This window comes from Eumetopias jubatus, unplaced genomic scaffold (assembly GCF_037043125.1).
Source record: "Eumetopias jubatus isolate StellerSeaLion01/CBP00866 unplaced genomic scaffold, mEumJub1_p1.0 scaffold_12, whole genome shotgun sequence".
NCBI lineage: Eukaryota > Metazoa > Chordata > Mammalia > Carnivora > Otariidae > Eumetopias > Eumetopias jubatus.
In genome coordinates, this window is record NW_028274818.1 from 78321964 (window position 1) to 78343839 (window position 21876).

Genomic DNA, 21876 nt, shown 5'->3' on the forward strand with positions numbered 1-21876 from the left:
TAGGACTACCTGTAATAAGCCAGATACTGGAAATTATCCAAAAGTCCACGAAAAGTAGGATGGGTAAAGAAATTCTGGTATGTTCGTACCATGGAACGCTGCATAGCAGGGAGCGTGAACAAAGCAGGAATATGGACAGCCACACAGATGGATCTCACCAACAAAATTTAAGCCAAAGAAGCCAGACACGCACGCACAAAATGACACGAGCAGCATCATTCCCAGTCGCCAAAAGGTGGAAACAACCCGAATGTCCATCAGCAGGTGAGTGGATAAATGCAATGGAGTCTGTCCATACCATGGAATGTCAGTCAGTCCTCAAGAGGGATGGAGGACCGATCCGTGCTACACGGATGAGTCTCAAAACATCATGCTCGGTGAGAGACGCCGGACACAACAGGTCACGTGTTGTCTGATTCCATTTATATGAAATGACAGGTCAATCCATAGAGACCCAAAGCAGATTAGTGGTTGCCAGGGGCTGGAGGAGGACTGGATGGGGACTGACTGTTAATGGGGATGGGGTCTCCTTTGGGGTGTTGAGAATGTTCTAGAATTAGCTAGAAGTGGTGGTTGCTCATCATTATAAATGTGCGTACAAATGTCCAAACTTATCAAACTGTATACTTTAAACACACACTGCTTATTAAAAGTAGACCATACCTCTGCAAAGCTGATTTTTACAAAGTAGAACTAATCCGTGCAGAGAGGAGGCAGATTAGTGATCATCCTTGGTTGGGGTGGGTAGACTAGAAGAGGGAGGGGCAGGGGGCCTCTGGGGTGCTGGTAGCGGTCTGGGCATTGATTATAAGGAGGCGTTCTGTTGGTGGAAATGCACTTAGCACTTGGACGCTTTTCTAATTATCTGTGATGCTTTGATCAATACGTTCTCACCATAAGGCAGGTAACTACTCAGCTCTGGACCAGCTACTTGTTTCTGTGAGCGCTGGGGGGAGGGAGGGCGGGCAGGGTCAGAGCTGATCGATGCCTGAGTCCTCAGGCCAAAAGCTCAGGCTGGTGAGGGGTGGGAGCAGGGTGGGTGCAGGTATCCCCCCTCTTACCTTCTGCTGCAGGTCTCTCATCTTTCCGGACCTTTCTCCTGGACAGTCAGGATTGGCTGCCTGTGGTGTGGGTGGTTCTGGCTCTGGGGATTTCTCTGGCTGGGCCTCTCTCTCCTCTTCCTGCGCCCAGAATGACTTCCCACCAAAGAGCCTGTGGACGATTTTCTCTGCATTTTCCAGCCGGAGGCCAAGCTGGGAAGAAAAGCCAGGGCTCACTGAGGAGCAGCTCGTTCCCATGGGTGATCCAAAGCTGCAGAGCTGGGGACTCAAAGTGGGGGGAGGGGGTAGCAGGCTTGGGCAGGGTACTCTGGGCTCCCCAGGGTCCACCTAAGCCCAAACAAAAGGGCACCACCTTTTCAAATCATCAAGTTCCACATTTGCTGGGCAAATGTTGCACAGCAAAAATCCTTACTGATTCTTTAGGGCCTGGTTCACATGTCACCACCTCTGGGAAGTCTTCCCTGAATTCCCACATCACTCCCTTCCCACATTCCCCACCCCCAGGCCAAATCTATCACTCCTTCCTCTGAGAGTCCAGCACAAAACTTCTAGGTCACACTCAGATGCTATAATCTGTGTGTCTCCCTTGCAAGATCCTGAGCTCCCCGAGAGCAGGGACCCATGTTTCACTCACTAGGCATGCGGAAGGCCTGGATGATGGGTCATTTTGTGTTGATTTGACTGGGCTGAGGGGTGCTGAGATATTTCATCACACATATTTGTGGGTGTTTCTGTGCGTGTTTCTGGATGAATTTAACATTTTTTTTTAGATTTATTTATTTTAGAAAGAGAGAGCGAGCGCAGGGGAAGGGTGTGGGGGAAAGGGAGAGAGAATCTTAAGCAGACTCCGTGCTGAGCACAGAGCCTGATGCAGGGCTCAATCCCACAACTGTGAGTTCACGACCTGAGCCAAAACCAAGAGTTTGATGCTTAACTGACTGAGCGACCCTGACACCCCTGAATTTAACATTCAAGGTTTTTTTTTAATTAGACAGAGAGAGAGAGTACAAGCAGGGGGAGTGGCAGGCAGAGGGAGAGGGAGAAGCTGGCTCCCTGCTCAGCAGGGAGCACAACGTGGGGCTCCATCCCAAGACCCCAGGATCGCGACCTGAGCTGAAGGCAGACACTCAACCGTCTGAGCCACCCAGGCGCCCCTAACATTTAAATCAATAAACTGAGTCAAGCAGAGTGCCCTCCATAATGTAGGTGGGCCACACCCAATCAGTCGAAGGCACGGATCAAACAAAAGGCAGACTCTTCCCCGACCACAGGGTAATTCCTCCTGACTGTCTCTGAGCTGGGACATCACCTTTTTTCCTGCCTTCAGCCTAAACTGAAATGTCAGCTCTTTCCAGGTCTCAGACCTCAGACTGAAACTATACAATCGGCTCTCAGGCCTTCAGACTCAGACTAACACTATACCATCAGCTTTCCTGGTCTCCAGCTTGCTGACCACAGATCTTGGAACCTGTCAGTCTCCATAATCATGTGAGCCAATTCCTTACAATAAATCTCTTTCTAGATATAATACATGTTACTGGTTCTCTTTCTCTGGGGAACCCTGAATAATACACCTGGCCTGGTTGGTTCTCAACTGGATGAATGAATGAGTCCTTTCTGTCCCTCCTTCCTTCCATCTGCCCATCCATCCAGGCATCTTTTCAGTCACTCTTTGATCCTTCCCATCCATCCATCCATCCATCCATCCATCCATCCATCCATCTATCCGTCCGTCCATCCATCCATCCGTCCGTCCATCCATCCATCTATCCGTCCGTCCATCCATCCATCCATCCGTCCATCCATCCATCTCTCTGCCAATCCATCCATCCGTCCGTCCGTCCATCCATCCATCCGTCTATCCATCCATCCGTCCATCCGTCCATCCATCCTTTTTATCCTTCCAGCCACCTTCCCTTCTTTCCATCTATTGTGCTTTCCATCATTCCTCCCAGATATCTCCAAGAGCATTTGTACAGAAACCACCAGGCACCCAGATGGCAATGTTTGGATAAGCTCCCTGTTCTCCATAAATTAGAAGGGCTCGGAACAGGGCACAGAGCACCCTCTCTTGGACAAGCCACAGGGGCCTGGGGGAAGGAGATGGAAGGGCGCCAAGGTAACCCACTACTCTTAAGTTTGCTGGACATAGGACCTCACAGATATTCCCTCTTCTGTTGCTGCACCCCACAATCCATTCTCCACACAACAGTCAGAATGTTCAAATCATGTCACATCACTCTCCAGCTTTAAACCCTTCCATGATGTGCCCCTGCTTCTCTCTGCCCTCCCATCTTACTTCTCACTCCCTGGTTTACTTCTGCTCTTTTGACACATCAAGTCCTTTCTTGTCTCAGGACCTTTGCACATTCTTGTGCCCCTGCCTGGAAGGCTCTGACCCCAGCTCTTCACCAGGCTGCTCATGCTCCTTCAGGTCGCAGCTCAAACTTCACCTTCCTGAACACAATACTTAAAGTTGCCATTATTTTATCCATGGGTTTACTAATTTTTTATCTGTCTACCTCTCTGAGCAGAGATCACGTCTCTCTGGTTGATTGTCATATTCTCAGAGCCCAGCACAGCACATGGCACATGTCAGGTTAGAAACAGATATTTGTGCAATGGATGATAGGTGGGTGGGTAGATAAATGTGGATATATGGATGGGTGGGTGGATGGATGGATGGATGGAAGGAAGGAAGGAAGGAAGGAAGGAAGGAAGGAAGGAAGGAAGGAAGGAAGGAAGGAAGTGGGGATGGATGGACTGACAGCTGTATAGATGTATATGAGGTGGATATGCAGATAGATGCGTGAGTGGGCGGGTACATAGCATTGTGTGTGGATGACTAGAAGAACAGAGGAATAGATGTAGGGGTGAGAGGCTGATGGAGAAATGGGTGGGAGGCTACATAAATGGATGGGTGAGAGGGAGGGATGGATGATGCGTGAAGGTAGAGGGATATGTAGCTGTATGGCTGGGTGGGTGGCTGGCTGACTGAGAGACTAGGTGAACGGATGGGTAGGTTGGAGAGATGAGTGGGAAGTTACAGAGATGAATGAGATAAGAGAGATAGATGGATGTCTGTGTGGGTAGATGGATGGAAGGAGCTGGGGGTACAAGATGGAGGAGTGGATCAATACAGACAAGAGGTGATACATGGAAAGATGGGTGGATGGGATCATTTCTGGCCCCGAGTCTAGAAGAGGCTCCAAGAGACTAGAGCAGCCCCCTCCCCTTACCTCCAGGAGGTTGAAGGCATGACCTAGGGCGTGGATGGTCAGGTTAGTCGTGGCAGAACAGGGGAGAAAGGAGGCTGGAGAAAAGAGAAGGGTCCCCTCCAGGTTGGCTCCCAGGCTGCCAGACACTAGGAGGAGAGAGAGAGGATCAGTACACTCCCCACCCCTCACAGAGCAGGGTCTGGCCACTGAGGTGCCATAGTCTGAGACAGCGCAAGATGTGGTGCGTGCTCTCCAACAGGACACGTGCCTCAGCCTTAAGCCTCACCAAGGGCATAGGAAAGGCCAGAAGGGTCACAAATATACCCACACCTGCTGACACGCAGAGAGGGGGCAGCCAGAGCACCCCCTCTCGGCCCCCAGACCCCCGGAGCTGCTGAGGTAGTTTAGGTGCCTAAGCTAGAACAGGGGCCTTCTCAATGCTCTGTTTCACTGTGATAAGGAAGAGAACAGCCTCAGCTTGGTGCTAATCTCCTTGTAACACAGGGGAAGAAGCTCTCCAATTCATAGGCAGGCAACAGAATCAATGCCAATTTACATATAAAGAGATGACATTTGGGAAAGAGAGTCTTTGATCCACGCGTCCTCGAGGGTTAGAGTTCCCAGGTCCCCAGGGCTTTGTGGCCCCAGAGCAGGAGAGTGGCTGCCCAGGATGGTCATACCTGAGCGGAACGTGACATCAGAATAGGACGAGTGTTTCCAGGCCTCCGGCTGGAACTTCCGACTCAGGATGTCCTCAGGGAGGGCCTCCTGGAGAGCTCGCTTCAGGGGGTCACTGGTCTCCAGCAGCTGCATCAGGTGACTCCACACAAAGGAGCCCACTGGAGCCCCACCACGGTCACCAGGGAAGGGAAGGAAGAGGAGGGAGGGGAAGGATGAACCTGGAGCTGGCACAGCCCAGAGAAAAGAGCCCCCCGATCCCCTATCCTGAGTCCTGCTATTTCCACATGCCAGGGGCTTCCCAGGAGCTTAGTTATCCATGTTTTCTTTCCAGAAATAGTGGCAAACAGCAGTGCCTTAATGGAACTTGGAAATCTGGCCCGAGCACAGCATTCTGACATGCCTTCCTGAAGGGAAAAGGAGGCATTGTGGGAAAAGCTCTGGCTTGACAGTCAGACCCCAGTCTGGATCTCAGTTGCACCACTCATAAGCTATGTGACCTCAGGCTTGTTACTCTCCCTCCCTGAGGCTTAGTTTCCTCATTTGCAAAATGAAATAGCAGCCCATCTCCCAGGGCTGTTTGTGCAGTCAAGTCAAGAGGAAGCCAAAGAACTGAGTATCTTTCAGCGTTGGGAAAGGGATGACCTGCAATTCGTGATGGGGACCTTCTCCGGCTCTCTGGAGGAGTAAAAATCAAATAAGAGCAGTAATGGGAGAGTCCAACAAGGGATATTAGAGTCTAACTGTGAACCCTGAATCCTCTTGGTTGTGCCAGGCTCTCAGAAAGCCCACCAGGGAGCTTCTAGAACAAGCCACCAAGGAACAGAGTGGGGTCTGGCTTTTGTTCCCATTGGGTAACACACAGGCTTGGTTCCCCAGGGCCTCCATCGAGGCAGAGCCCTTTGGCTGATCCCCTGGTGATGGGGCTTGGCTCGGTGGCCTCTCCCCCCAACCCACACATGTCTCATCCCATCCCTGAAACTGCCAACAAACAGTTGCATCTTCTAGCAGTACCATTTCTTTAGAAGGTAATTCAGCAGTATCACAGACTTTTAAATGTGTACATCCTGTAACTTGGCTATCTGTCCTCTGGGAAATTATTCTATGGCTGGATTAGCACAAGGTCCCAAAGATGGATGTGCAGAGAGGTTCATTTTGCTGGTTGTTTCTCTTGGCAAAAACCCAGAAATGACCAAAATGCCCATCAGTGGGGACTGGTAAAATGGATTATGGTGCAAGCTCCTAATAGGGTATCATGAAGCAGGGATAAGAGTCCACATGCCCTGATGTGGAAAGAGCCCCCGGCAACACCAAAGGCAAAAAGCAAGGAACACAACAGCAAGTATAACACGATCCTGAGTTGCTACTGTTTAGGAGATACATGGGCATACTCGACCATACACTCCAAGTTCTGTTGGGATATAGAAGAGAACTGTTCACAGTGAATGCCTTCAGGAAATGGGACTTGAGGGCCAAGGGAAGAAGAAGGTAGGCTTTAATTTTCCATTTCTACTTTACTGTCTGCTTTGAAACTTTAAACGGCCACACATACAGCACTTAAAGTGTTCTAAAAGTCTTTGTGTTTTGACTCAGTTTATGCTCCCTCTATGAGGGAGGTAGTATTATCGTCCCCACTTCACAGATGTAGAAACAGAGGCTCAGAAAGGTTTAGTAACTTGTCCAAAGGCACGCAGGTAGGAAGTGACTGAGCTTGGATTTGAACCCAGGCTGTCGGGCTCCAGGCACTCAACTCACTGACCATCATGGAAAAGATTTCTGAAAATCAGCTGAACTTGTTTTTTGAAGTTTCACTTTTAGGTTTAGGAACTATGGCCAGAGGCCCCTGTTTAAAGGAACCTCTCTGACCCCAGAAGTGATCTGAGATTCGCAGATACCATCCCTCCTCAGTCTCAGGTCTCCCTTCCAGGTACTAGGTCATGAACTGGCCAGAGCTACAAGGGAAGCCAGTGACTCCCATCCCTTTTTAGAGATGAGGAACCGGAGGACCAGAGAGGACGAGCAACTTGTCCAAGGTTGTCTGACTGCCATACATGTGAGGTGGGGGCATAGAAGGCCACTTGGCCAGGTGGTGTGGCAAGAAAAGGAGAACAGGAAGCAGTTAGGAGAGCACCCGAGGGGCGGAGGAGGAGCATGCTCCCAAACCCCTACACCCACCAGGAGACTCTGGCCCAGCCCCAGGACCCCCTCCCCCAGCTTCCACTGCTCACCCTGGGTGGACCGCTCAGCTGCCTGGGTCCACCGCACCTGCGCAAACACCTCCTCGCCAGGGCATCTCATCAGGGCCAGGTAGGCGTTGATGCGGATCTCAGCATCCTCCTCAGGGTTTTGGTACAGACGGGAGAGCGTGGATCGCTGGCTTGAGCAGAGCGAAGGCCATCACCTGGGGCCCATCTACCACCACCCGCCTCTGCCCAGGAGCACGACATCCCCCGAGCTGCTCTGGCTCCAGCGGGCGGCCCTGCTGCCTGGTCCCAGCTCTCACAAAGTCACAAAGTCTCCACTGCAGGAGGCCTGCCCGATACGCTCACCTTCGGGCCGGTTGTGGGAGGTGGTAGGGCCCCCTCCGCTAAGCCAACCCTCCCTCAGCCCCAGTCCAGAGGCTCGCCAATTTCCACAGGTAACAAAAGGTAAAGAGATGGGTATGGCTGCATTCCAATAAAAATTTATAAAAACAGCTCTATGCCTGACACATAGGAGATATTTCCTAAAGTGCTTGGCTTACCCTGGCCCCTCCCGAAGCAAGCCACCTCCCTCACCCTGTGCCCTGGTTTCCTTCATAGCACAGCCACCCACCCATCCACTCTTACAGAAATATTTACTGAGCATGTACTATGTGCCCAGCAAGGAGCTGGGTGCTAGGTGACGGGAGCCCCCTGAAGCTTATGTTCTAGTGCAGGAAGACTGACAGCAAACAAGGGGAAGATGTGAAATATAGAACACATGAGGTGCTAAGTACTAAAGAGGGAAAAATTAAGTGGGGAAACAATTTGAGGTGAAATAGCCAAGGAGGACGCCACAGTGAAAGTGGGTTTTAAACAAAGACCTATAGGAAATGAAGAAGCGAAGCCTGGGGATGTCCAGGGGAAGAGCATCCCAGGAAGGGAGAACAGCACATGCCAAAGGGCCTGTGGCAGAAGTGGGCCTGGAGTGTTTGAGGAACAAGAGGCAGACTGGTGTGGCTGGGGAGCAGTAGGGGGTGAGGGATGTAGGAGATGAAGCCACAGGGTGCAATCTGGCCCGTGGTCAGAACACATAGGCCCTGCTCAGTCACTGTGAAGACTTCGGCTTTGACTCACAACGAGAGGGGAGCTACTGGTCCAAGAGTCAGCAAACTTTTTGGCGAAGGGACAGATGGTAAATTTTTCTGGCTTTGTGGGCCACACGGTCTCTCCTGCCACTGCTCAACTCTGCAGCAAGAGCAAGACAGCAGCCCGAGACAACACACAGATGAGCCGGCAGCAAGCGAGGATGGGGCCCGTGGTCCAGAGCTTGCCGCCCCCTGAACAAGGGGGTTTGCAGCACAGGATGGCTTCTGTATGGCCTATAATCATACTTATTTGTGTGTTTATTGGACAAGCATCTGCCTCCCACCAGGCACAGGCTCCATGAGGACAGAGCCCTGGACACTTATTCAGACCAGGGCCCAGCACATAGCAGGTGCTCAGTAAACACATGATCAATGAATGACCAAACAGAGGGGAATTAACAAATGGTGGTTCAAGACCCACTGCTGCCCCATCATCACCCCAGCTGATAACACTTAGGAGCTCACGTCTGCAGAGCAGGGGACCCTCCGGAAGGCCTGGATGGCCCCCAGCCGGACCTCAGGGGGGCAGCTCCTCTGGGACGCACAGGTGCTCAGTGTGGGGGTAAGAGCTGTGACCGCCAGGCCTGCGTTGCCAATCGCCTTCAGCACGAGCTGGAGCTGAAACGAGATGGCGGTGGGGCCTTGAGGCCTGGTGGGGGTGCTCGCCCCACCCACCCGCACAGCCTAGGGCTCCCCTGCGTGGTTCAGGCCCCACCAAGGGGCTGTGCCCGGGATGCCGCTTGTCCTCACCTGCTCAGCGTCCGACGGCTCCTGGAAGGTGCAGTTGGCACCCAAGGCCTCTCCCAGGATCCTCACGAGGGAGCTGACACCAGGCAGGTGTCCACAGGGCCCATCCAGGGAGGCACAGAGGTTGTGCACCAGGGCCGAGATACCAAGGAAGGCACTGGGGCTGGCCCCCGAGGTCTGCAGGAGTGGCTGGGGACAGAAACCGGCCCCCACCCGAGCCGAGAAGGCTGGTGAGTGGTCCTTCACAGGCCTAGCCACGTACAGATGGGCCCCCACCCTGGCTGCACACAGATTCCTAAAAAGCCAGAGGCCTGGGCCCCCCACCCTGCCCTTCCCCAGCAACACCCAAGATTCTCTGGGCTTAGACACGCACGCTTTTAAGTCCTCCAGCAGGCGAAGACCAGGGCTGCTGCCGAAGGCCCTCTACTACACAGGACAGCCCCCACGATGGAGAAGTGCCCACTCCCACCATCAACAGTGCCGAGGCTGAGAACTCCTGGGCTCGCTCACCAGTTTGGAAGAGCGAGGTGGGGGTGGTGAGGTCGTCTGAGCAGAACGCAGTGGAATGACCAGAGGTGTTAGGGTAAATGGTTAGCAAGCATCCCACCCACCCAATCAGGGGAAAACGCGAGTCCTCACGTGTAGCATTTGCCAGTTTCCGCGGTGTAAACGCTCCCACCACGTGCTCTGGGCTGACTCACTGCAGCGGGGAAGAACCCAGCCAGGGGCTGTGGCCACGTGACGTGGCAGGTGCATGCACACAGCCAGCATGCTGAAGCCCAAGGGCAGGGATGCGGTGCAGGAACAGAATTAGGAATTAAGTCTCTCTTGCTTTCGCATGTGTGAACTCATCTGGGTGGTATGTGTGAGCGTGTGTATTCCCAGATGTGTGTGCACATGTATCCCAGCACACACGTATATCCTGGTGTGCACGTCCCAGTGCATGTGGATGCACATGCCTGAGTGTGTCCTGGTGTGTGTGTGTGCACGTGCCAACATCAGTGTGTGCCTTGTGTGTATCCATGCGTGTCCTAATGTGTGTATGTGTGCAGCCAATGCCTCCTAGGGTGCATGTGTATATCCAGGTGTGAGTGCATATCCCCACTTGTCCCTGTGAGTATCCTGGGTGGGGGGGGTTGTACATATATGATATGATATGTCTGGGTGCGGACATCTACACGTTCAGGTATGTGTGCACGCGTCTTGGGTGTATGTCTCCATACGTCCCAGGGTGCAGGTGTGTGTGGCTCCGTATGGCCTCAGGTGAGTGTCCTCAGGGCATGTGAGTCTCCGTGTGTGTGTTTTCTTTGCGAAAGGAAGGGGATGTGCAGCTTGGAAAAGCACATCCACTGTTACTCTAGATTGGGCAAATGAAAACAAACCCTCCCGGTTTTCTGCATACAGGGGAGGGAGCGCGGCGGTTATGAAAAGTGGAGAGAAGCCACTCAAGCACGTGGGAGGAGGCCCCCGCCTCCTCCAGTTCTGTGGACGGTAGGCGGGGTGGCCTCGGGCCCTCCTGGGATCCGGATGGAGCCAGGGGCGCGGTGGAGCGCTGTGGGGAAGGCCGGGCGGCTGGAGCCCCTGGGCTTACCTCACCGGTTGCTGCAGGACCAGGACTCCCAGGCTCAGGCCAGGGCTCCTGGAGCAACCTGGACAGTAATGACCCTGTTGGGTGGATGGCTGCCCCGGGGGTCTGCCCCAAACTGTCAGCCTTCCTTGACTTCACAAGAATCAGAACACCAGCTCCTAAAGCAAAAATCTCTCCCTTAAAGAAAGCTTTGGTTATGCTTCAGGGAAAACAGGTCTGCTTAACATGTTCTCACTCACTTTTTTGATGTTTAAAGATGAAAAGATAAAATTATCCCCAAGTCTGGGACCCTCCTACAACCGACTTCTCTTTTCCACTGGACTTGAACGCTCACTCATCCTGCCCCGAACCAACCTTCCCCAAAAGGCCAAACCACAAAGCTGGTAGAAAACAAAACAAAACAATAACAGGAAGTGACAGCACACTGGGGAGGTGAAGCGCTAGCGCAGACAGACGGCTAGGCTGGATTTCCCAAACCAGAAATGTCTAACTCCAGTTCTTCAAGAGACACCATTAAGAGAAGAAATGGCAAAGAGGTAGAATGCCTCCCAGAAATGGAACAGAGTCCACACATGCACATGCACATGCACATACGCACAGCACTGACACGTATCACAGAGAAAACGGGAGAAAGAAGCCCGACTCCAGGGGCACGTGAGTTCACAGTGTGAAGGTCAAGAGCAGACAAAACTGAGCGATGGCCAAAAAAGGTCAGCATCCCCATGACCTTTGGGGTCACGGATGGAGAAGGGCATGAAAAGTGGGGGGGAAGCAGGGAATGTCCTCCAGTCTTCTTCTAGGAGTGGTTGCAGGGGTGTAAAACCATCAAACGGAAGACTTTGGCGCAGTCTCCTGATTGTGTAGTTTAATGCGTAATTTAAAACACGCCCCCCCCACCCCCCGCAACAGGGTACCCTGGTTGGGACCGTGCAACAGATAGAGGACACTGTGGGGAAAGTGGTGGGAACTGAACAGCTGGGGTTTGGTTAATAACAACATACTAATGTCAGTTTCTCAGATGTGACAAATACACCCTGGTGACGTCGTATGTTAACACTGGGGACCCTGAGCCATGGACACACAGGAACTCTGTACGAGCTTTGCCACTCTTCTGAACACCTAAAATTACTCCACAATAAAAAGTATATTAAAATACTCTTGCCTGCCTCCCATCTCCTTCCTTCGCCCCTCTCTTCGCCCCTCCCTCTTTTCCCTCGCCCCTCACCCCTTCCTCTCCCCACCCCTGTCAGGCTGCAAAAGGCAAGCCCGCAGCCCCAGCACAGGCCCCGCACGCGCCCGGCACACCTGTGTCCTCGTGAACCGGACAAGAGAATGAGCAAACCGGTCCAGAGAGGTGCCAGTTCTGGGCTGGAGGACAGGTGAGGCAGGTGACGAAGATCCTGGGCTCTGTGAGCCAAGGGACCCCGCCGGCTCTGCTCACCGCGGATCCCTGACAAGGGGTCACAGTATCGACACCTGCCGCGTGCATGACACTTGGCACACATCACAACTTCATCTACAGCGTCTCCCTACGCGTTGCCCCCACCACACGATGGGGAAACTAAGGCACAGAAAAGTTTAGTGCCTGGCTGGAGATCATCATGGTAAGGGAGAGAGCTGGGATCCGACTCTGGATCACCCCTGCTCCCTGCTGGTGTCCTTTAAATCCTAGCCCACTACCAGCCTGGCCTAGCAGGGTGAGGGGTGACAAGGGACGGTGCCCCCAGGACAAGTGAGGACACACACCCTGTGGAGAAGGGGGGACCAGCTGCCCCACCTCAGGTAAGGTGCCAGCCTCCTGGGGCCTCACTTTCCTGCCATATGGGCGCCATCAAAGCACCTACCTCCCAGAGGCTTCGTCAGGGTTAACTAAGACCTCCGGGTTCTTGCAAACCCTTGGTCCCCCTTCACACATGCTTCTTGGTTTCAAGACTCAGTAGACATATTTGTCTACAATAACAAGAGCAGCTCTCATTTTAAGTGCTCAGACTCCAGGAGAATCGATTTACGCGCATCATCCTGTGTCTTACCACCAGCCCACGAGGGAGGTACTTGTTCTATCCCCGTCTTCCAGATCAGAAAAACGGGCTCAGAGAGGTTAGGTCACTTGCTCAGAATCACACAGCTGGGGGGGGGGAGACACTATTGAGACTCAAACCCAAGATCTCTCTGGTCTGTCCCCACGGGTACCAGGAGGGATTGGTACAAGGCCCCGACAGAAGCAGGTCACCCCCTGTGTCCAATCAGCAGCCAAGTGGGGGAAGGATGACGGGGGGCCGGGTGGGGGAACAGGGGCTCACCAGCAGCGTGTGGACCATGGCATCCGTGGGCTGTGGGACAAGGGCCAGCGACCAGAGCCACGCCTCCATCTCGTCCACCTCCACCTCCCCAGACACGATGAGGTCCTTCATGAGGCCCACACAAGGCTCGGTGCCACAGGAGGGCAGGGCATCCACCAGCGGCTGCCTGAGATCGAGAGACACCGAGGGATGTCACGGAGGTGGTCCACACCTGCGGAGCACCTTCCAGGCCTCACGTCGAGGCCGACTCTGGTCATCCCGGGAACACTTTGAGGCCCCAGGAAGTGCGATGGGCACATGTCCAGGATCACACACCTCGGAAGGGGCCAAGGTGGGCCTGGGGCCCTGGCATTTAGGGTCCACGGGAACAAGAGCAGCCCAGTCCAGACCCTGGCAGGTCTGCCCCCCACCAGGAAACAGCGGCTTCATGCAACACAAGTCCTGCCCACTGTTCTGCAAAAAAGCTGCCATGATCACCAAGGAGCAAGTACCCCTGCCATCCAACAGGAACCAACAGCCAGCAGGTTGCCGCTCGTGTTCTCCGCCCAAGATCACCATCAGGATTCTTCTTTTCTTTTTTGAGATTGCAGAAAGGTTCAAAAGCTCAGAAAAGGTTTTTAACTTTTATGCAATGGTGGCTCTGAGTAGGGATGTGACCGAATGGGAGGAGGGTCCCCGGGGCACACCAGAAATGGGAGGCACTGTGAGCCAGCAGGGTGCACAGCTGTGAGTGGACAGGGCCCCCCACCACCCTGATGAGTGACACCCGCGATGGCAGAGGACCTGACACCCCACCCCGACCCGCATGCCCCCTCTCTGCTGTAAATGGTCTCTGGCCTCAGTTTGCTCATCTGGAAAATGGGAATGCTGATGCATGAGCCTGCCCCGACATGCCCAGGAGTCCTTGGGAACACAGAGGTCACTTCATCTGAGTAACAACCTACCTGTTCTTCCCACCTCCCACCCTTGCAACTCCTCTTTTCCCTATAGATGTGGGCCCCGGGGAACCACGCTCTGGCCAGAAGTGGACGCGGCGGGAGAAGCGAGAGAATTTTTAAAAGGATCCGTCTTGTCAAAAACGCCTCGATTTGGGATGGGTCTCTCACCTCCCTGACTCCCAACATCTACATGGGCACGGAAAACAGGGGCTTGTAGGAAAATCCAGAACAGCAAACAGGGTATATGTCACCGTGGAAACAGGCAGCTCCTCCCGAAGACCCCAGGCCCTTGCCTACACCAGACATAACTAAAAACAGTTCCTCAGTCAAACATCACTTCTATTTAAGCCCAGAGGTACTGGACGAAGAAGCCCAGACCACCTGGGTTCAAATCCCAACTCTGCTGTGTGACTTTGGGCCAGTTTCCTAACTCCCCTGTGCCTTGGCTTTCTTCCACAAACGTAAAGCAAGAAATACAATAAAGCCACCTACCCCACGGGGGTCCTTGTGGGGGTTAAATGAGAGAACACAGGGGTGTCCAGCTCTTGATTTCAGCTCAGGTCATCCTTTCAGGGTCATGAGATCAAGCTCCGCGCTGGGCTCCACACTCAGCATGAAGCCTGCCTAAGAGTCTCTCTCTCTCCCTCTCCCTTCTGCGCTTGCACTTCCCCCTCCCCCCCCACTCTCTCTCTCAAATAATCTTTAAGAAAAATAAAAATAAATGAGAGAATACAGAGAGAGGGCTTCAGAAGGTGACTATGCATTAGCCATTCGGTTTTGCAGTCATTCAGTTAGACATTTGGTAATGCTCATTTCGCAGGGTTTTTTTTTTTTTTCCTCTTCATATTTTGGAGCTGACAACCTTTTAGAGATCTTTTCGAAAGCCTTTGAGAAAGTCCCAGACGTCTGGATCTCAGGGGCCTGGAGAGCAGCTGGACTTCGGGAAGGAGTCCCATGCTTCCCCTCCCCCCCGCACAGCCCTGAGCTCACAGAGCTCCTTGGAGACCCCCCTTGGCACCCGGGGTCTCTATACACCCCCTTGCTGGCCCCACATTAGTAGGATCCAGGTGGTGGGATCCCAGCCTGGCCGGCACCCCCACCCACGGGCAGAGGGGTACCCAAGGCACATTGGAATGCTAATTCCCGCTCTCGGCAAGAGGGTCCCAGTCTGGGGAGAGAACAAAGCCTGTATTTATTCTGCCAGGCCCTTCAGCTTTAGTCCCAAGAGGGCTCGGCCCGTGGGAACCTCCAAGCTCCCCGCTTAATCACCTTCTTGGCAGCCATCCCCAGACTGAAGGACAAGTCAATATCCCAGGGATGAGAGGAGAGGAGAGATCTCCATCCATCCCTCAGTGGGGACCTGGGACAGCGTCAAGACCAGCCAGCCCCCACCCCCACCCCCCAGGACCTCCAGCCAGCTCCTGTCCCCACCCCTCCTCCCTGCAGAAATGTCCTTACCAGTTGTCCCGGCATTTAAAGGAAGACTGTCGCCAGAGTGCCATCAGCTCATCTGAGGAGAGGCCCTGGAGCTCGGACACCAGTGTCAGGAACAGTTCTGCGGCCTGGGAATCGGGGGGGGGGGCAACATGAGAGACCGGGCAACCTCTCATCTCAGCCATTCCCCTGCCTTCAGGCAGGACTGCAAAGAAAGTGGGAAATGCATTAGCATCTTCCACCTAAGGTGTCCTGAGACCCAAACGAATGAGGCCACACGTCTGGGCTCCTCTCCACGGAATCCCTGGAACACAGGCTGGGCCATTTTTATTCTTTAACAAGCATTTCTTGGGTGCCTACTATGTGTCAGGCCATGCACTAGGGACACGGTGGGGAGAAAAACAGACATGCTATCTGCATTTGTGGGCTTTCCGCTCTGATAAAAGCTCAGTGAGTGTTCACCATGACCACGATCTAGTTATTCTAAGGAGTCTTAGCAGATTTCATACAGTGAGGTGGCCATCTTTTCTAATATGTTAAGTGAAAAAAATATAATAAACAAGAAAAAGAAATACAAGAACGTTTTTTTCAGAATTACGAGCAGAGATGGCTAGGAACGGTTTTGCAGGTTCTGTCCCTTGTCTGCAGGCCTGACCAGCACAGCTGCTGAGGGTCCAAATACACCCAAGGAAATAAAGAACTGTATTCAGAGCACGCACTCCTTAGGTTTCAGGAGATACACAGCTTGGTCCTCGCTCCCTGCTGGCAGCCCCCACGCTTTCCCCAGGCTTGGCCAAGGCCAGCAGTGAGCCCCCAACACACATCCAGCCAGCCAGGGGTCCGCTGGGGCTGGGAGCAACGTGCCTAGCCTCGAGCCTCCCGTGCTGTGAGTGGTGGGGACCCAGTTCCCATGCACACAGCTTGGCTCAGCAAGACACAGGCTGCAAACCAGGCCCCTCACTGGCCAGCTCAGCCCACCCACCTCTCTGCCAGCACGTCTGCCTCCACCCCAGGGTCCACGCAGCATTCCCACGACATGCCTTCTCTTAGCAGAGCTGGTGGTTACCCTTAGCTCTGCCTTTGCTTCCTTGTGCAGGACACCCAAGCCAGCCCCTTGTCGGGGAGGTGACTGCCACCATCATGGCTGGCCCTGACTGCTGTCAGTCTTAAAGACTCTCTGTCCCCCCGCCTTGGGGCAGCTACCCCGGGGCCTCTTGATTCCAGGCCCGCTGCCTGCCTTCTGGATGGGTCAGATCTGTTTCCTTCCAGCTTTCCCCAGCAGAACCCAAGACTCTCTGGGCTTAGACAAGCATGCTTTTATGTCCTCCAGCAAGGATGCACACTGCTGTGCCTGGCAAGGGCGGGCATCTTCCCACCTGGGAGGGCCAGGGATCCACCCGGATGTGCTGCTCCTCCTCCAGGCAGGCCTCCAGCCCCAAGTGTTGGCATCAGGACTAGCCTTCCAGAGCCAGGCATGGCGGGAAGGATCTCGGCAGCTCGTCCCAGTTTCCCCTCCAGCAGAGAGAGAAGGGAGAGGCCTATCCACTAAGAACAAGGACACACAATACTACCACTGCCACCGGCCCCAGTCACTTTGTACAGAGTGTGTGCCAGGCATTGTTCTAGGCCATGTGCATGCATCATCCCATTTGACCTTCACGACGCCCTATGGGGAGCGGCTGTCCCTGTTCCCACTTAACAGAGAAGATTCGCGACTCTCTGAGCACCTAAGTCAGGTGTCAGTGGTCTCAGCCCTGAGTCAAGAACTGAACCCAAGCCACTTAGCTCCTAAACCCACACTCTTAACCAGTGTCCTCCGGGCTGGCAGGGCGTGGGGGGGTTTGGGGGGATGACAAACAAACAAAAGAAAACACCCAAAAAAACACAAGAAAAAGGAAAGCCCTGATCTGTAGCACCTGCTGACTTCCAGGGTGCCACGACTCCCACTGTGGCCCCTCTCCAGCTGTCCGTGTGCTGGCATGGCACGCAGACTCGGGAAGAGCCGCACGGACGCACCAGAGCACATCCGATTTCCACATGTGGCGACAGCAGGTGCAAACGACCTTGAGCGTGGAGGTCACGGGCAGGCGACGGTTTTGAGCCACCTTTGTTTCTAACGGGACTTATCTCTAACCCAATCGCTAATAATGGCTGCATTTAACAACCAGCCTACTGGATTCCCACCATCAGCTCTGACACACCACGGTCTACACAGTCTCTCAAACCCTTGGCTGTATACAATCGGTGTTTAATAAAGACTCGAGACTTGGGCTTCTTATTCTTAGAATACCGGATGGTAACCGTGAGCTGTGCCCTCTCCCTGGCATCCTCCCTGCTTCTCTTCGGGCCTCCCCCGGCATCGCCCACTGATGCTCGTGGCTATGCAGCCCACTGCCCCCCACGTCGAAACTCCTGGGCCTCTCTGCGGAGGGTCAGGCTGGGGAATTTGCTCTCAATTGAACACAGAGCCCTGGTTTTGTTTCCAGACCGAAAAACCAATCTTGTCTCCTGCCCACCAATAATGGGGGAGAGGCAAGGGCATTCCACGCTGAAGCCGGGGAGGTCGGTCCCCTGGGCAACCAGGCGGGGCCCCCTCAGGCCTCCGGGGGGGCAAGGAGCTGCTTGGTGTGCACTGAGGCATCCCTGAAAAGCCATTTTCAGGAACAAGGTCCTCAGCAACTCACCCCCAGCCCGGGGGACGCCCCCAGTGGGAACAATTCACTTCCTTTCTCGAGCTACAAATAGGAGCAGCCGTCTTGTGCCCTCTGGGGCTGGTGCTGCCAATCTCTGGGAGGGAAGGGGCAGGCCTGTGGCAGGGGGTCAGAGCGTGCTCTGGGGGCCAGATGAGAGGAAGTGGGCCCGTCCTGGGGCTTCCCAGCATGTCATGAGGTTCAGCAGATAAAGCGGCTCTTCTCAAAGGGGGATACTGCGCACCACCTAGAGATGCTTTCGGTGGTCACAACAGGGAAAGGGGTGCTGCTAACATCCTACAATGCACAGGACAACCCCCACAATAAAGAATGATCTGGCCCAAGGGGCCAGTCGTGTCAAGGTAAGAACCCTGCTGTGGGGCCAGGCTGCCTGGCTTGACAGCTGGCCGGGGCACTTACTGGCTGGAGGACCACCTGGTGAGGCAGATGGCCCCTTTCCTTTGGGCTGCTCTCTGACTCCCACAAATGCCCCAGGTGAGGCCCACGGATCAACAAGCTGGGAGCCCAGCTCCCACTTCCCGAAACAGTGAAGACCCAGCTGCAGGTGCCTCTGCTATATATCCATACATACACAAAATGCATAGTGTTTGTGTGTGCGTGCAATATGCACTCAGTATGTACATATATAATATAGTCTGCTTATTCAATATATTTTACTATACATTTAATATGTAGTCAATAAATACGATCAATATAGTCTCCCTACATATTCAATATATTATGAAAAATATATATTTTCTCAGTGTCTTTCTGAATCTGCTCCTTCTCTCCCCCACCTCCCACCTGCCCCCCAGACCACCGTCCTTCATGTCATGTCTCCCCGCGTTACTGCAATAGCCTCCTAGCTGGGCTCCCAGCATCCCACCTGGCCCTCAGTCTGTTCTCCAGCCTTGGTCAGTGTGTGAGCGTTAAAACGCACATCAGATTGTGACCTCCCTCCTCTGCACAATACCCTCTAAGTCTCCCCACTACCCCGAGAAAAAGTGATCTATGTGCTCTGCCAAGGGCCCCCTCTTGCCCTCGCCACCAGGCTCCGGCCACACCGGCCCCCCTGCCACTCAGCCTTGAACTCCCCCAGCAGCAGCTCCCGCCCTGGAGTGTATGTGCTCTGCCCCCCGCCCACCCCCACCCTACATCCACACAGCCCACTCTGCAGGTCCCTCGGACCCCTACTCAAGGTCACCTCCCCAGGAAGGCCTCCCGGGCCATCCATCATTTCAAATTGCATCCCATGCCAGAGCCTGCTTGCCCTTCCCCCTCTTTCCCTACTCTACCTGTCCCCCAAGCCCCCGGGGCCCAGCATATTTTGTTCACAGGTATGTGGGTGTCCCCGTTCAAGCACTCCAGGCACTCCTGAAGCCGAGCAGGACACAGGGGTCTGCTCATCTCAGCCCCACCCCTGGAGATGGAGGCCAATCCACCCCAAACCTGGATGTCTCTGGCCCAGTCTCCACAAGCTCCCGAACAAACCCTTCACCTCACCAAGGCAGGGCACCCAGGCGGGCCTTTGGTGCAAAGAATTCCAGCCTAAGGGTGCTCCTGGCTCTGAGGGCTATGGCTGGCTGGGCACTGGCCTCCCAGCATCGTCCTGTATCCCAACTCAGCAAGAGAAACACAGACATGCCCAGAGCTGTGCACCCAGATGCCAGTTCCCAGCTCACACCTGCAGGTCAGATATCAAGGCGCGGGGTCCGAGCACCTGTATATCTGAGAAGGCTCCACGCCCAAGTGCTGCCAGGAAAGCTGAGCTTTGGAAGGCGAGGGTGTGCCTGGAACCCTCGGCACCATGCCTACAGCTGGAGACAGGGCCCCAGTTCTGCTCATGCCCTGAATGACCGATTTCGGTTCCCCAAATCCTGGGTCCTGGGTAAGCAGCCAATGAAACGGATATTATCCAGAATAAACAAACAAGGATAGTGTGAACCCTCCCAGGCTGTTACGGGACCAGAAGGAAAACATCCCTTTCTGTTCTTCTCAGCACACAGGCACTGGGGCCTGAATCAGAAAAATCCCCCTATCTCTCATGCCTTCCAGGAGAAGCTCTGGCTCCCACACTAAGTCAGCAGCAATTCTGAGATGGGACAGAAATCGTGGCTGCAGTGGAAGTCGTCCAAATTGTCACTGGTGGTGGCATCCAGAGCTGTGAATGGTAGGGTTGGTGGGACAAAGATCGCTACGTGCCTGGAACATTCTAGAAGTTATCCTGACCATGAGACCCTGCGGGAGACGGCCCCACTGGTCCTCACTGTCTAGCTCCAGCGAGGCTGGGCGGCCTCCTCCCCAGACCCATCCTCAGGGCTCAGACTCCAGACTTTGCTCCTTTCCAAGCTCTTTTCAGAGCTCCTTCCCCCTAGATTTCAAAGAGACCACCCCAGGTCTCAACTCCAATGTCTTCTGCTTGAGACCTCTAGTCGGAAGTGGTTACTCAGCCACATCCGTTCAGAATGCCAGCCTGAGAGCCCAACGGGAGATGAAAGAAAGGCCTCCTCTTTGCTCATCTCCTACCTGTGTCGGGGCACAAGTTTTGGCACACACCAGCTAGATCTCTTCCCCTTCTTTTGCTTTTGTAACCAGGCACAGCTGTGCAGTGTACAACCCACGCAACTGTACGTAGCAGCCCTGATCCTGAACATCTAGGAGGGTAGACCATAAAGGATCTGGCAAAAAAGAACAGGGCGTCTCAGGGACCCAGGCCAGATTCTGGCTTGGGGCTGGAGAAAGCACTTACCTCAAAGCTCGTGGTCTGAGCCAGGCAGAGTTTCCTCACTGATGCGGCCACTGTGACCACTGTAGCCTGAGACTGTGTTTCCTCCCATTCGTACAACAGGCTGCTTGGAGTTACATCTCCATCGTCCGGATCTGATGTGGGAAGCCCTAGATAGGGAGGACCATATGGGGGAATGCCAGAAGAAGAAGAAGGTCCCATGAGAGCCTCCCCCAACCCTACCAATACTTCCTTCTGCGTGTTTCCAGCAAGGGGTGTAGGGATGTGGCGGTGGGGACATGCACAAGGGAAATCATGGCAACATTGTTGCTACCAGCAAAAGATGGGAAAGAAACAACTTTTATACCCATCTGTGAGCGATAGTCAAATAGGCTTAACTCCAAAGCCCTCTTGGGATTGACAGAGAAAACATGCAAAGTCCATCCACTCAATCAAAGATTAATCAGAAATAAAAAGGTCGGACACCTGCTACAATGTGGACAAACCTTGAAACATACTAAGTGAAAGAAGCTAGTCACAGAAGGTTACATACTATATGATTCTATCTACATGGCATGTCCAGACTGGGCAAATCCAGAGAGTGGTTGCCCGGGGCTCGGGGAGACAGGGGGTGATGACAGATGGGTGTGAAATTTGTAGAGTCATGAAAATGTTGCAAAGTTGGTTGCCATGGTAGGTGCATGACTCTGTGACTATACTAGAAGCCATCGAACTGTTCGCTTTAAATGGATTAATGGTACAAAAGGGGAATCAAAAATTTTTTACTTTAAAAATAAAAATAAAACCATGTATGGGGCGCCTGGGTATCTCAGTCGGCTGAGCGTCCAACTCTCGGTTTCAGCTCAGGTCATGATCTCAGGGTGATGAGATCGAGCCTCACATGGGGCTCTGTGCTCAGCATGGAATCTGCTTGAGATTCCCTCTCTCTCCCTCTTCCCCTCCCCCCTGCTCACGCGCGCTGTCTCTCTTTCTCTCTCTCTCAAAATAAATAAATATTTAGGGGCGCCTGGGTGGCTCAGTCAGTTAAGCATCTGCCTTCAGCTCAGGTCATGATCCCAGGGTCCTGGGATCAAGCCCCACATCCGGATCCTGCTCAGCAGGAAGCCTGCTTCTCCCTCTCCCACTCCCCCTGCTTGTGTTCCCTCTCT

The 21876-nt window shown here is 53.8% G+C and overlaps 1 protein-coding gene across 1 annotated transcript in view; it reads right to left on the bottom strand.

Annotated features, from left to right (window-relative positions):
• APOLTP (apolipoprotein lipid transfer particle homolog) overlaps positions 1 to 21876 on the bottom strand; it is a 152373-nt gene that overhangs the window by 116873 nt on the left and 13624 nt on the right. The window contains exons 8-16 of the mRNA XM_088017372.1: positions 20732 to 20862; positions 15317 to 15420; positions 12921 to 13086; positions 9036 to 9221; positions 8751 to 8903; positions 7186 to 7330; positions 4960 to 5118; positions 4301 to 4425; positions 1062 to 1253 (exon numbers count right to left, since the gene is read on the bottom strand). Of these exons, the coding sequence (XP_087873498.1) occupies positions 1062 to 1253; positions 4301 to 4425; positions 4960 to 5118; positions 7186 to 7330; positions 8751 to 8903; positions 9036 to 9221; positions 12921 to 13086; positions 15317 to 15420; positions 20732 to 20862 (1361 nt within the window). The remainder of the gene's footprint in view (positions 1 to 1061; positions 1254 to 4300; positions 4426 to 4959; positions 5119 to 7185; positions 7331 to 8750; positions 8904 to 9035; positions 9222 to 12920; positions 13087 to 15316; positions 15421 to 20731; positions 20863 to 21876) is intronic.